The 15,546-nt window shown below is 41.4% G+C and overlaps 1 protein-coding gene across 4 annotated transcripts in view; it reads left to right on the top strand.

The window, feature by feature from the left end:
- Nucleotides 1–1,089: 1,089 nt before the first annotated feature.
- Nucleotides 1,090–15,546, top strand: part of spock1 (SPARC (osteonectin), cwcv and kazal like domains proteoglycan 1) — a 100,409-nt gene continuing 85,952 nt past the window's right edge. For 2 of the 4 annotated variants that reach the window (XM_039812995.1, XM_039812993.1), the window contains exons 1-2: nt 1,093–1,243; nt 1,845–1,979. In XM_039812995.1, the coding sequence (XP_039668929.1) occupies nt 1,848–1,979 (132 nt within the window). In that variant the 5' untranslated portion in view covers nt 1,093–1,243; nt 1,845–1,847. Of the gene's footprint in view, nt 1,244–1,844; nt 1,980–15,546 lie in introns of all 4 variants that reach the window. The other 2 variants (XM_039812994.1, XM_039812996.1) reach the window with 2 other exon arrangements.

The following is a 15,546-nucleotide window of genomic DNA, read 5'->3' as shown; positions in this document are numbered from 1 at the left end:
ACTGCAGCAAACACAATTTTATATTAGTGCGTATTACTTCTTTAACCTGTTTCATTTTTAATGAGCTCTGTTTCTGGACCAAGAACGGTAAAGAAAAAGAAAAATCTATAAGGTTTAGTTTCCCTGGAGGAAAAAAGTTCAGCGTTCAAACAACACTCAACTTTGGGTGACGGAACAATCCAGACTCATTAAAATAAATCAAATCCAGGCATATAAATATAAAACCAAACCTGCCTTGCAAGGGCAGTGACTTTAACAACCTTGCAGGACAAGATCAATCCAGAATTGCAAAAGGAAACGACTTTCTTCTGACTACTGTTCTCGACTAAATTAATACTGGTAATACTTTCCAAAAGTGCAAGCAATACAAAACAGAGTTGTGGTGTCAGCCAGAAAAGTTAGCATGGGATTTTATGTGAAAGAGGGAGATAAGGAGCTGTACCAAACTCCTGGCTCTCTCTGTGCCAAAACAAGTCAATAAAACAGGCTTGAACTGAACCACACATAAAGGAGAGTGATGCCACTAGACAGTCCACAGACACGAACACTAGCGCCAAAGCTTTAGTGAACAGCGAGAGAGAGAGAGAGAGAGAGAAAAAAAAAAAAAAAAAAAAGAGAAACACGAAGTGTTAAAGCAAGAAAACCCAGACGCGAGGAAAACAGCCGCACAGCAGAGAGTTACATATAAAATATTTCAACGTATATCGTTTTATTCCCCACCAAAATGAACGCCCTAGTTATGTGGCCCATTTATGAATTGTGTTTTCATTATGAAAAAGAGCGTTTTATGTGGCCTGCCTCTGTCCATAGTGCTAAAAAGCGTATCCGCTCAGGGAGCTGAAACTGGAGACGTTTCAAGCACCAACACAGCGCAGATTTTATGGTTTATGTATCCTAATTGTATTTACTACAGTGGACACGAGCTTGAATACCACAACAGAAGCGCGTGACTAAAATGAAATTTGTGTTTAAAGACCCCTGCTGAAAATCAATGACACGGTGAGCGCGTATTGGAGAGAGAGAGAGAGAGAGAGAGAGAGAGAGAGAGAGAGAGAGAGAGAGAGAGAGAGGCGGTGTCTGGTGACCGAGGAGGAGGAGAAAGCTGCCGGTCCTCTAGTCCTCGCAGCTCCTCTTTTTGCAGTCTATCCTAGGAGCAGTCAGGTGCCACCGGAGTGCCCGGGGCCGTGGACTTTATTTTTCCCTTGGAATCAGATAAATTGGAAACAAGCGAACTCTATCCCAGGTAGGTAAAGCACCGATGATGGCCGTCGGTGGGCTTTTAAACAAAGAAATATAAACTTGGAATGAAAGTGAGTAGTTGTCGACTTTCATGGTGCTGCTGCCGCTGGACGGAGGAGAAAGCAGATGAGAGCCGAGACAAAGCTCCGTGGGGGCGGCAGTAGTGTTGAACGCCGCTAATTGCTTTTTGAAATTGGCGGAGGGGAAGCTCGCGTGCTAATGGTTTCGCGGTGCGCCCCATCTGCCGCGGTGACAGCTCTCCAATGTTTATTATCCGATTAGAAGAAGGATCAGCAGTTTGATCAAATGAGCACTCCACAGTCAGAAACTGTGGTTCGTTTAGCTGCTTGTTACATTCTGTTTTGACATTCTGAGCCATTATGCGTCACAACATGAGAGTTGTGTGTTCTGTAAAGTGTTCTATATTACTTCATTCTGCTATCTAACACTTTGCTGCAGGCTCCTGTGTTTCTGTTTTCTCACTCTGAATGGCTCTATCCATCTTATGCCCCTATGTTTCTCAATCTCTCCCTTTCTCTCTCTCTCTCTCTCTCTCTCTCTCTCTCTCTCTCTCTCTCTCTCTCTGTGTCTGTCTTTCCCTTTAGAAGATGTTCTTCTTTCTGCTACCTGTCGTGGCTCTCTTGCTGAGCAGAGAAACAGCGGTCTCCGGTATCAATAACGACAAATGGCTGAGCACCGTGGCTCAGTTTAAGGACAGATCCTGGAACAGATTCAGAGATGTGAGTTTACCTGAGAAACACAACATCTAGCTGAAAGGGGCATCATAATTAGCTACAGTGTGTGTGTGTGTGTGTGTGTGTGTGCGTGCGTGCGTGTGCGTGCGCGCGCGCGTGCGCTACGCCCTTGATACACCCTGTGAGCACTTAAGCACTCGCCAGCAGGCATAATCCACCTTTTAGAAACTCAGCAGGTTCGAATCCTGGTTGAAAGCAGACTCATAGACAGAGAACATCAGACTTTTGCATATGATGAAAGAAAAAAATAACTTTATATATAGCTTATGATTTGACTGACTGAATTATTTCCCCAACCAAATTGTTTTTATTTGCCAATGTTGATGTTGTTGTGGGCTTTTATAACTTTTGATAATTGATCATCTATATCAGTCAGAATCACAAGAAGTGAGTTTGTGACTTACAGCTGAAGGTCCAGTTGCATTTCATAACATACAGTAAAGAACAACGTGTGCAGTAATGGTTTAGGTTTTGTATTATATTTTATACATATATAAAGTATATTGCCTACACAGGAGTTAGTGCATATGTGTAGTTGTCTGTGTGTAGTTCAGATGTAAATCCATTATGGTGAATCACTGAGGCTCAAGTCTTTAGGGATATCAGGCCTAAGCTGGATGATATCGTTTACTGAGAAGTGGCCATGTTAGCTCTTCAGTTGACTGTGGGCCAGCTGACTCAATGAGTCGATACAGATGCATATTGATGCGTAAGCATTTATGTCTCACTCTTGGCTAAACCACCATGATTGTCTGAGATTTGGTCAAGGTTTGAAACCTTGACTGCTATGGTTAAAATGCCAATGAAATGCTCTAAAAAAATGGCCTGAAGCTTTGAATTAAGAACAACTTAGCGAATACAGCAGGTGCTTCATACAAAGATGCTGAAAGTCTAAGTAGGATTCTCTGCAGTGACACCAACATGTAGGCTTAATTATTGTGAAATAAGAAAAGCGTGTATTCAGCCAGTTGCTGTGCAGCCACATTGTTCAATCCCAAATATACCAGATACATCAAGCTGAATTTTGGGGGAAATGTGTATAAAACGTTGCACTAGTCATCTAGAGTATTTCCATTCGATGAAATGATGCAGCCATAAAAACACATGCAGTCTTGGGTTGGAATATTTTACTCGGTGTAAACATTATACAGCTTCAGTGAAGAGCTGGAAGAGAATATGTGTGACGCTGCCAGACGGTGTGATTTTAACAAGCTTACAGCTACTTAAGGGGAAACTAAAGTGGTTGGTTGTATTTGAACTGAATACATCATGTCATGGACATAAGTGAAGGTGTGCAGCAAAATTGCGGGCACACCGTTGGATGGCCTTCATGACCTATATAAGGCCAGATCTTTGAAAAAGGCGAGAGCCATCCTGGCTGATTCGAGTCATCCCTTGTGGGGTGAATTTATGTTGCTACCCTCCGGGCGTAGATATAGTCTGCCGCGATGCAGGACGAAGAAATTTAAAAGATCATTCATCCCTGCTGTTATCCCCATTGTTAATAGTATCCTGTGAATCCAAATTTTAATTATGTTATACTGTTGTTGTGTTTCTTTGTTGCTGTTTGGTATTTGTTATTTGTTACTGCTGGCTGTAATGCAAATTGCCCCTCGGGGATAATAAAGTGACCCTTAACCTTAACCTTAACATAATGACTTCAGTTACTCTTGGTATTGGGATAGACTTTGGACAAGTATGTGTTCTCACAATATGTTGACTTCTACCGTCTTACTCTAAGCTCTGTCTCTGGCCTCAGCTGGAGAATGACCACAATGCTAAACTAACATAATCTTCAGTCTAACCAGTCCATCATCAGGCTACTGGAGACAGTAGTGTAACCACTGTTTCCATTTTGATACAATACTCCATGTTCTCTAAAGATTTCAGTTGACAGTGGGTTAACTTTGGCCTTATTAGAGCTGGCCTTCTCCATACAGTTCCGATTTGGCGATGTGAGAGCCAGTATTAGTCATGTCTGTATACACTCAGTCAGGACTCTACTACCTCTAGTGTGTGTATGTGTGTGTGCGTGCATGTGTGTGTGTGTGTGTGCGTGCGTGCGTGCGTGCGTGCGTGCGTGCGTGCGTGCGTGTGTGTGTGTGCGTGCGTGCGTGCGTGCGTGTGTGTGTGTGTGTGTGTGTGCGCTGCCCACTTTTTATTTCGCTCTGTGGTCTCCTGTGCAAGTGAAACTCATTAACAGGAACCTGTCAGTGGAAGGCAGGAGCAGAGAGGAGGGAGGGAAAGGAGGGGAGAAGAGGAGCAAATGGATAGAGGGAAAGGCTGTGACATTTATGTTTAATATTTCAAGCAATGCTACCAACCTGCTGTTGTGTTTATGTGTGTGTCTGTGTGTATTGTGTGCCCTATCACATAGGGAAACATGCTGGTCGCAATTTGTCTCCTGCAACATTGGCTGTCTTTTGTCCCACAGTGTGTTCTTTCCTCCTCCATTCTGTCTTTGCTCATTTCTCTCCTCCCCTATCTGGTACCAACCCCCTTTCATATGACAGACAGCAAGGCCTTAGATTAGGAAAATGTGGTTCTGTATGAGTAAATTTTAACCTAAAAAAATAACCATCAACCACCATAAATTTGATTATCTGAATATGTGATCATGATGTGTTCAAAGTCCCTTTTTACATTGTGTGATTTTTCCCAGATGAGAGTTGACAATTGTGAGAAATTTGTGGTGAAATGACTTGTCAGTCATGGTCTTAAACCGTACTGTGTGACACGTCCGTGACAGCTTATTTAGAGACGACTAAAAGCAGGCTGCTTATAAATTCAGAAAATTTAGGATCAAAATCACACACTGATGTGACTGATGCAATGATCCAAATTGACAAAGAATATGAATTGAAATGACACAGAATACAGTAGTGAGCTAGCATATTTACCTTGCCAGTAGTTAGGCCTGCACGATTCGGGAAAAATATGAATCACGATTTTTTTAGCTTAGAATTGATATCACGATTCTCTGCCACGATTTTTTTCTCACAAAGGGTAAGTGGCAGTACCAAACATAATTTTTTTGGGCACTTATAGCACATTGTGCATCACCACAAGCCTGTAAACATAGAGGCTTCAATGAATAAAGAAAATAAAGTACATAGTGGCCATTTAAGTACAGTAGGCTACCAAAAATAGTGACATATAACACATTGAGCTAAATATGGCCCTGATACAGGCTCTATCTGAACTCCTTGAACATGTCTAAGTAAAACATGTTAATGTCAATGTCAAATGCTTTCAATAAATTAATTGAAGGAGAAAAAAAAACAAAAAAAACAACTAACATTTAACATTAAACATTTAAAAATTAAATTGTGAACAGGAGTGAGTCAAGATCATGATTTTATAACGATTTATTGTGCAGGCCTACCAGTAGTACATCATTGTGTCTTATGTCTTTCAGGGCAATATTTATGGAAATGTTGGTAAAAAATACATAGGTATATATGTATGGAAAAAAACTGCCAGTTCTTTATCCTTTTTTTTTTTATCAAGTCTCAAATGAGCCCCATTATGGAACTATGTTGATTTGATGTCATAATTGGCCACCAGATTTTAATCATTTATTATCCTTTACACCCTGAACATGTGAAGGACAGTATCTGCTCACAATCCTTCATGTCTCTCTGTCAGTCAATCTCACCCCCCTTCCTCTTAATTCTCATCCAGTCATGAACTCCCCATTTTTCTTCCACGCATCTCTCTTTCACTCATTTTCTTCCACTGTCTCTGGAGCTGTGAATGACCCTGTGCTTCCTCAACCATAACCCTCTCTGTATCCCCCTCCCTCTCACTCTGCCCTCACCCATGACTCCTCCTCTCTGCTGTTCTCCCCTGCCTGCCATGTTTCACTCTGCATCCCTGATGAGCCACTTGCTCCCTCCTGCATAATGTATGAACGTCCATTTGTTGGCAGGGGAGCTGGTGCAATAGTAAAACAGTCAAAGTTCATGGGGCTTATCTTGAAAACATACGGAAAATAGAATTTGATTTTTTCTTTTGCCTATGCTCATTCTGAACAGCGGGGCTGTTGGAAGATATGCGTAATGCAGACATAGACAGTTTCAGTCTAGTCCACATCTATTGAGGATAGATATGCTTTAGAAATAAAAACAAATGTCCCTCATTACCATCACATATTGTCAGTTAAAAAAAAAAAAGTTTTTCAATCATAACAAAGCCAACGTCTTTGTTACTTGTGTTTATACTTGATTCATCCAACAAAAGGACTCATTTGTGGAATGTTTGACAGTGTGTTGGCTTCAGACTGAAGTTTGTGGACAGGCTTGCTGGCTGAGCTAGACTACACACATGCCACCATTGTGTAACTGTCTGATTAGTTGAGTTGTCTTGTTCAAAAGTGTTATTTTATTTTTCTAGTGCAGTGGCTTTGGTTCAAGTATCCTATAAACATGGTGTGGAGCTTGCTCAACTTGTTAGAGGATCTAAATGCTTTTGACCAAATAAATATTAATCTTACTAATCTTACATTTTTTCAACCATCTTTGTTGCTCTTTTGCCAAATCGCTCGTTTTAATCTATGCCAACAATATTTTCATTTTTCTTTAGGTTACAATCAGCACTTTAATTTGCATGAGCTTTTTATGCAAATCAAGTATAGCAGCAGTGAATATACACACATTTGTATGCAGTTCTGAGTTCGACTGAGTTTCTGTTTCAAGCAGGGTCAACTCTGTCGTGAGCCTGCCGCTGCCTCGTGTTGTCGGCTACATCAGAGTGTTCTGCTCAGGACTAAATTGAATATTGGGGGTCCTGTTGCTGGAACATTGGTAGTAGCAGCAGCAGTAAAACAAAAGGTCTTATTAACCAGTATAAATCTGGTAACAACAGCATGTAGGGTTAAGGCTGTGGCTCATGAATGTGTAACTACAGTGATTTCCACACTGTCGGGTAATGCAGTGTTGGCTCAGGCAGATTTACAATCCATACATTTGTAAGTTGAGTGAACCTGAGGATGCTTTTCGTGAAGTGTTTTCACGGCAATAGACACAATTTGAGCTGCTAATTATAGTCCTTCACTATTTCTAAATGATTTTCCTAATTACTTCACCTCGTTCACCTTGCGTGTTAAAACCGCTGACCTCAATCTTCTGTGGTCTCCGCAGTGAAAGGAGGAAATACTGATAATTTGGAACTAAACTATTGTAGAGGTTATTGAAAGATTGGAGACCAGCATTTAAAAAAGCTCCTGGTGTAATTGCTTTTTATACAGCAGTGAAGCCTATCAGCTAATACTGCACATAATACCATGGTCTGTATGTTGCTGAGCTGGCTGGTTCAAGCCAGTTCTGCTATTCTGGCCTATATTATTAGTGAATTTATGTGTGTGTGTGTAGAGAACTGATCATCAGGACCTGCTGATGTCCTGACTGGAATCAAATATCTGAGCTCTCAGGCAAGTGGGTATGTAGACAATGACCTAGATACTTGTTTTGGTACAGACCATAATGTACAGTATCTGTTGTACCAAAATCACAGAAAGGTTTACTCATTCTTTCATCAGATTGACTGATTTGACTCCAATTTTGCCAAAAATACCCAGCTTTTATTTGTCTTGGGTTGTCTTGTATCTCCTCTCCTCTCCTCTCCTCTCCTCTCCTCTCCTCTCCTCTCCTCTCCTCTCCTCTCCTCTCCTCTCCTCTCCTCTCCTCTCCTGTATCTCTTATCCAAATCTCTCTCTGCAAACAGTGACAGAAAAGCTGTCATTGCCATTCAGGCAGACCTACTTTTATCCTCAAGAGGAGGAAAAGTTGTTTTCACTCTTCTGAGCCTGTTGTTTGTTTTTACTATCCTCCTTCCCTTACTTTTTTTCTTGTTTCCTAAGCAAAACCTGTCTTCCTTCCTGCTTGCATGCTGTCACGTTTACAGAAATGCAGTAAATCTTTTTTGCGAGCCACATCGGATGTGTGTTTCATTTTTCCTCATACATTTGTGTAAATACATGGCATCTCCAGACTGTCTATATATTTGCTGGTGGACCTGGTGGCAAGGTGAGAATCTTGGCGAGCCGCAAACCTCCATGTACTAAGTATGTTTGCACTGTGACTATGTCTGTGTGTGGCCTTTCTCAGCTCAGCCTCATGGTGACAATTAAATCTTTTCATCTTTTATGATTAGTATTCATTTTCCAAGACGACAGTCTCTCCGGGACTGCCAGTCACCGACTCCTGCTGTCTCTCTTTATCAAAACAATAGGACTGTGTGTGCATGTGTGTGTGCATGTATGTGTACAGCAATTTTTGAGTTAAGTGTTTTTCTGCAGTAGAGGCAGCCTCAGTGACACTATTATTTTCCTTTTCAAAGCTGGGCGGTGCGGGAGCTTGTATTACATGTTTTCCCCTTTTCCATTTATGGAGGAGAGGGTTTTGCTGAGCTTGCACGTTCTTTTTTCAGCCCCACTCCGACACATTCACACCTGGGAGCTTCCCACTGCATCCAGATGAACTGGTCGTCTTCTGTTACGCATTATGTTTGTGTGTGTCCTGATTGGCTGGTTGGGCAGCTGAGGGAGAAGGGCGGGATGCGGTTTAGAGAAGCAACTTAGGCGTGACGAACCCTGGAGTCACCTTCAACTTTTCTCTCAAACACACACGCACATGTACACGCACACGCAGACACACCCTGGAGACATAAAGTATTCCCTTCAATTACGTGAAGACTTGGATGAGCACCTGTCATTCTTTCTTATCTCTCCTTTGCTCTGTCCTCCATTTCACTTTCTTCTCCTAAGCCTACCTTCTCCTTATACCGTTATCACCTCCACACTCTCCTCCTGGCTCTTCCCTCTCTCGTTTTATTCATGACTAATTCTTGATGAAACAGCGCCCTTAAAAATAAACCTTCTCACTCTCACACTTTCTACTCCTTTCATCCTTATTTCCTTTTCCATGCTTTCCTTCCGCATGCACACGCCTCCCTCCGAGTTAGTGATTTCAAATGAGACAAGGCTGATTCTTATCTCTGCACTGACGGAGATTCTTCTGTGTCATGTCGTACCCCTTTTAAACTGACTCGTGGAAAATGTTCACATCTCTCTCCAACTGCTGTCTCTGCATGTGTACCAACGCTCACCCAAACACACACACACAGCTTCCCATCCACCCTTAGGCTCTTGGAAAGATCGATCAGTAAATTTACAGGGTCTGGTAACCGTGATTGGAGCCTTGATATAATCAATATGAGTGTGAAGAGGCAGGAATACACACACAAACACACATATGCAGGCACAGGCACACAAATACATTGGAGGACAATTAGGTCACAGGCTAGACAAAAGGTCACTGTCCCCTGTGACCAGGATAAATAGTGTGTGTGTGTGTGTGTGTTGGAGGGTAGAACAGAGAGAGAGACAGACTCAGCAGGGGAGCTAAAGGATTGCCAGTGTAATTTTGGCTGACGATAAGAAAGAGCGTATGGGAAAAACAGAGATATGGTAGGAGAAGAGAGGAAGAGGAGGAGCATTCATGTGAAGCCCATCAACACTGTGGGCAGAACAGATGGACGGACGGAGGATTGAAGGATGGGAGGAATGTGGACTCTGTCATCGATAAAGTGTGTGTGTGTGTGTGTGTGTGTGTGTGTGTATACTTCAGTCAGCTTTGTCATGGCAGCCCCTCTTAACTCCCTTCTCTCTCTTTGTGGGGATTGTCTTTCTGTCCATATATTTGGCGATGATATGAAGCGCTCCTGCTAAGCTGTTGATTCTTTTAAAGAGCGTTTGTCTGATTTGCTGCTTATGTCTAAAGATTTACCAAGATAGAGAACAAACACCCTCAGACCATTGGAAAATACCCTAAAATACAAACCCTAGGTAGGTGATATGACCATGAGATTATATACATTTGTCTTCTATCAGAGATCAAAAATTCTCTGATTAGTATATCTCTGAAGAGTAATGCTTTATAGCAATATTGGCCTTTTAGCCATGGTAGTGGCGTGAATTCACTATAGGGATGGTCAGACCACTTTAACTATTGAATGGATTGTCTTGAACTTTTGTACAGGCATTTATGGTTTAAAGCGGATGATTCTGACTTCTCCTCTTGCACAACCAATAGGTTGACATTTTGTTGTTGTTGGTAAAACAAAGGAATGGATTTCTACAGACATCCATGTCCCTCTCAGGATAAATTGTAATAGCTTTAAATACAATTTTGAGCTGCAGAAAGAGGCTACATATATCACATTTTTCATATGGCGCCTTCATCAGGTCAACATTTTATTTTGTTCAAAACTTTGGTTTATGACCAAATACCTGCAATACCAATGCCGTTCCCATCAGCATCAGCTGTGCTTTGTGTTTAGTGCTTATTAACAAATGTTAGCAGGCTAACATGCTAATTTCCAGCATTACATAGGACTTCATCCATATCGCTCCCCAGAATGCTTTGTTCATCTATTGGGATATTTTGTTAAGGATCTAATCAATGCACACTATATTCAGCATAACTATAATACAACTAATGATCATTGATTAATAGGTTGACTTTTTAAAAATTAAAAAATATTATTATATAGTATACAAAATGTCAGAAATAGTGAAAGAGTGCCCAAGTTGACACATACTAAAGATATTCAGTTTCCATTGATGTCCAACTGAAAAAATCCAAATATCCTGACATTTGAGAATGTAGAACCAGTGAAAGTTGATGAGAACTATTCAATTAATAAAATGACCAAAATTATTGTTCACTCATTTTCTGTCAATCATCTGATTGATTGTTTGACTAATCATTTCACGATTTCAGCACTAAAACACATTCACTCTAATTTGAATTTCAAGTGTTAATGTGCCATTACCCTGCATGCAGCAGTGATTAATGTAGCTTCAAGCTGTCTTTACTATATTCCACTATATTTCATTGACATGGATGTCTGCAGTCATTAAAAAAAACCCACATTGTTCTAATGACAGACAGACAGCTTTCTGTCAACATATGTCTGTAATATTGTAGGGTTTCAATTTACGTCTGTAGCAGCTGGTTTTGATGGAAGGGGAGGATATCTGTCTGTGTGTGTGTGTGTGTGTGTGTGTGTGTGTGTGTGTGTGTGTGTGTGTGTGTGTGTGTGTGTGTGTGTGTGTGTGTGTGTGTGTGTGTGTGTGTGTGTGTGTGAAAACCTGCGGATGAACCTAAGAACAGAATCATGTATCGTTTCATGCATTAAACATGCATAGCTTGTTTTGATCGTCACGTCTTTGTGTCAGGGTGAAAATATAGATGTATACTCTATAAGTCAGAATAGTTTTGTATGTCTTTGTGTGAGTGTTTCTGTTACCATTGGAATTAATAAAGCTGTCACCCCCACTGTGCACTGGTAGTGATCAGATGTTTCTTCCTCAGGGTTTGGCTCTCTCTATGCCTCTCCATATGCCAGTGTTTGATTTGTCTTGTAATTCATTTTATAAGTTGAATCTATGAATGGAGATGAGCCATAGCAGCCCTATTTGTCCGCTTGTTACTCTGCCAAATAGGAAGTCCCTGCTGGCACAGTGATAGTATTGTTGTGTTGAGAGTGTGAGTCCTGGGTTTTTGCCTTGCAAGACGGCCCTGGAATATAACCCAATAGACACCTTTAAACAAAATGCATAGTTTTACACAGCAAGGGAGATGAACTCTGTAAATAGGATGTTCTATGTCCTCTTTTTGAGGAAAGAAATCCGAGCTCAAATAGGGTAATTTTGGATGTAGGTGATTTGACATGAGTTGTCTAGTGGTGCTTGCACAGATCACATTTAAAAGTAGCCTTCCCAACCCTGAGTGTCACAGTGTGAAATAAATCACGGGCAGCCTGTTTTTTTTTTTTTTTCAAACCTACATAGCCCTCCTTTTGATCAGTGTTAGCATCTCTCCTCCCCCTCCCTCTCTCTCTCACTCTGAGGTTTATGGTCTCTAAAACCATGTCAGATTGAATAGGTCATTATCTAATTTTCCCCCTGAGGGCAGGGATACAGTTACTGTTTGTGTGTAAGTGTGTGTGGGTTTGAGAGATGTCTTATCTGCTTCAATAATTCAGGAGGTGTCTGCTTCTGCAGCTCATGTGATGCTCCTGGGAGGAGAGAGAGAGAGAGAGAGAGAGAGAGAGAGAGAGAGAGATGTGGCAGATCTGTTCGTTGTAGCTCTTAGTGCCTTTCCATATTCCTCACTGCATAATTTTGTAGTTCTCTGCAGCTAAGTAACTCCCTGCTGCACTCTTAATCCTGCCACACAAACTCTTGGGAATTATGGAAACGAATAGTTGAATAGTAGAATGAATACTGCATTTAAAGTCATGGACTGTGTGTTTTTGTGTGTGTGTGTGTGTGTGTGTGTGTGTGTGTGTGTGTGTGTGTGTGTGTGTGTGTGTGTGTGTGCGTGTGCGTGTACATGTGTGTGGACAGCTAAACCAATAGCCCTCTGGGTTATGTAGTTAGACATTGTTAGGTTCTCCAAAGACTTCCTGTTTCTTTTCTGCTTCTCCCATCAGCTCTCTGAAAATAATAAGACTAATGGCGCTTACCCACTGCTAGTAGCAGCTCTACTCGGCTCGGCTAGTCTGAACTTGACTCGACCACGGTGCCCCGTCCTCCTTTTTCCATTGCAGATTTAGTACCGCCTCATGCATGAGGCGAGCGCGGCTGGTCGTCATAGCGCCACCGCAGGAAACTGCGACCCACACACAGAACGCCGAAGGTGTGTTGTTGTTGCCACAGCCAGAAGACAAATTCAAATTTTCACGTCACCTTTTGGTATCGCCTTAGCTCGCTTGGAACCTCGACGGAGGTGATACTAAAAATAGTATCTGTTGGCAGGTACCAGGGACTTTTTTTCATAATGGAAAACCAAAAAAGGCGAGGAGAGTCGAGGCGAGTCGAGCAGGTACCATGTAATGGAAAAACACCATAATAGTCTACAGCCATGCCAGCAGCCCAGTGCTGTACTGAGGCACAGTGGTGCTTTGTGTTAAATGTTAACCGTGTTAGCATGTTAACATTTGCTAATTAGCACTAAACATGAACTATGGCAGAGGCTGATGGGAATGTCATTAGTTTTGCAAGTACTTGGTCAAAAACCAAAGTATTGGACCAATAACAATTTTGAACTGATGATGGCGCTAGAGGAGATGTCCGATCACCAAAATGATAAGCAATAATCCTGTGGGGGGTTCACATATTTCAGTCTGGACCAAAGTGGTTGATGGAACGAACAACCGACAGACCAACTTTGCCATCCATAGCTTCATACCCCTACTATGGCTAACAACAAAATGCCAAAAAGAGAGATATAACATCCAAATTACATAAAAGTTCCACTTGTTAAATGCATGTCCTCTTAGGGTGGCAAGATAGGAATGAGACTTTCCATGAGTCCTCCAGCTGTAATCCAGGAGTTACATTTCAGCACCATGTTGTTGCTGTCCTCTCTTAATGGAGAAGAATCCAGTTTACTGTTGGTGTGCTTCTGCTGTCAGAGTGGGGTGAGTGAGTCATTCCTGCTCTGTGTTGCGGGTCAGAAATTAAAAGTTCAAGTGGATAAAAACAGCACCACACTGTGTGTTCTACTTCTAACCCCACAGAATGATGGACTGCTGCTGATCTGGGTGGTGGGGGTGGCATTGAAGTTAATTTCAGCCGGTCACTACACAACCACTCTCCAGTCAGATGCCATAGTGTTGTTGGAGTAACAGCTGGCTGGATGTCCTGTTTCAGGCTGACTTTCAAATCCAGAGAGACACATGTAACTAGATTTAAGCCAGATGGTGTTTTTATCCCTTGTATCCTATTTAAACTTTTTTTTCATTTTGAACAAATAGATCCAGGTTTGAAGGAGAAACTCTAATTTAAAAGTAATTTGGTGGTTTTAATTTTTTTTAAAGTATTTTAAGTGCAAATGTAGAGAGGAGTAGTTATAGATGACTGCGTACCTGGCTGGATAAAATGGAACATGGAGTATGAAGTGTCATAGGGACATTCATTCATTTTAAAAATGATACATTATACCATAACTGATTATAATAGTTAAATGATTATACAAAGTAGCATTATTAATATACAATGAGATACTCCTACAAGGATCTGTACATAAAGCACCATTCAACAAAGCTTGCTACTGCTTTAAATCAACCTGGAATATCACAGTTACTTATTGGACAAAACCATTTTCTGCACTGCTACAGGATCAGTCTATTTTTTTCTTCGGATCAGATCAGATGAACAATGATCAATGTTTTTCATGTCAATACACCAAAAATGATATGGTCATTAAATCATACAGACTTAAAGGAAAGTAATTAAACACTGCAGGGCTGATGACTGCTCTGTGGTAATTAGAATCTATCCTGTAATGTGCTGTATGTGCTCGAGTTTCGAATGTGTCATCGTGGAATACTGTGCTACGAGATGCATGGACAGTGCCAACGTGTGATTTAAATGAGCTGACTGTAAAAGGTGGTAATGTTATGAGAGCAGACAGCATTCAAAAAACAAACAAACTAGCTTTGCTTTGTGCTGCAGACATTACCGACCTGAGGGCTCGTCTTTCATTACCATCCAATCTTTCTTAAGGGTAAAAATATGTGATTCTGTACTTGGCATTCAGATTTTTGTTTTTATTAATTAATATCCCAAAACACTCCTGCCAACTCAATATCCATGTGCTGTCGTCCAAAACAAAATCAAATTAACAGCACATATTTAAATGATATTCATGTGTAACGCTTCAGCAGAAAGATATCAAACTGAGAGCACGGCTTGGTTACCATGAGGCGTAGAAAGTCTAATTTCAGCAAGACCAGAGGGGGTCCAGCTACAGAAGAATGACAAAATCAGACCTGTATAACAATCAATATCAGTTGTGACTTCATCTTACACATCAAAATCCATGCAGACAGAATTCGACTGATCCCTGTCGCTCCATTAGGTATGCACCTAGTTCACCAGCCTCTATATGTATGTAGCGGAGCAGTACGTATACACAGGTGGCAGACTTAGTAGTAACAGCTACTTGTTCTAGTTTTGAAGGAACTTAGTTTCATTTTTTGTGGTAAAATGACTGGTGCTTAGTGTCTTCACTAATGACAGCTGCGCAGGTCGTGTTTTCTGATGACTGGAAACCCTTCCACTTAGTAACAACCAGAATCAGTGGACTCATCTCTCTCATTTTCTTGACTCCCTCATCTCTCCATCTCTCTCTCTCTCCCTCTCCATCTCCCATTCCTGTGCGGTTGTGATGATACAGGCACGTTTTATGTGTTGACAACCGCTGTCCCAGTGATCAAGCAGTGGGATGGCAAATGACATGGGAAGAATAGTGAAGCCAAATGGCTAGTCATGTCTTCTGGATAAATAAAGGAAGATTGATTATGCAAATGTCAGGCTTCTATTTATGAGAGGGAGAGAGACCGAGGGAGATGGGTGCGGGTGTGAAAATGAATATATATTTCTGGTTATGCATGTTGGAGGGTGACACAATTGTTTGACAGCTTTAATTAAACTAAGCTGAGTCAGCCTCTGAGCTGAAGCTTCAATCACATTTTAATG

This window comes from Perca fluviatilis, chromosome 10, assembly GCF_010015445.1.
Source record: "Perca fluviatilis chromosome 10, GENO_Pfluv_1.0, whole genome shotgun sequence".
NCBI classification, from domain to species: Eukaryota; Metazoa; Chordata; class Actinopteri; order Perciformes; family Percidae; genus Perca; species Perca fluviatilis.
The sequence above is the reverse complement of the archived record's forward strand: the minus strand, read 5'-3'. Positions and strand labels throughout refer to the sequence as shown.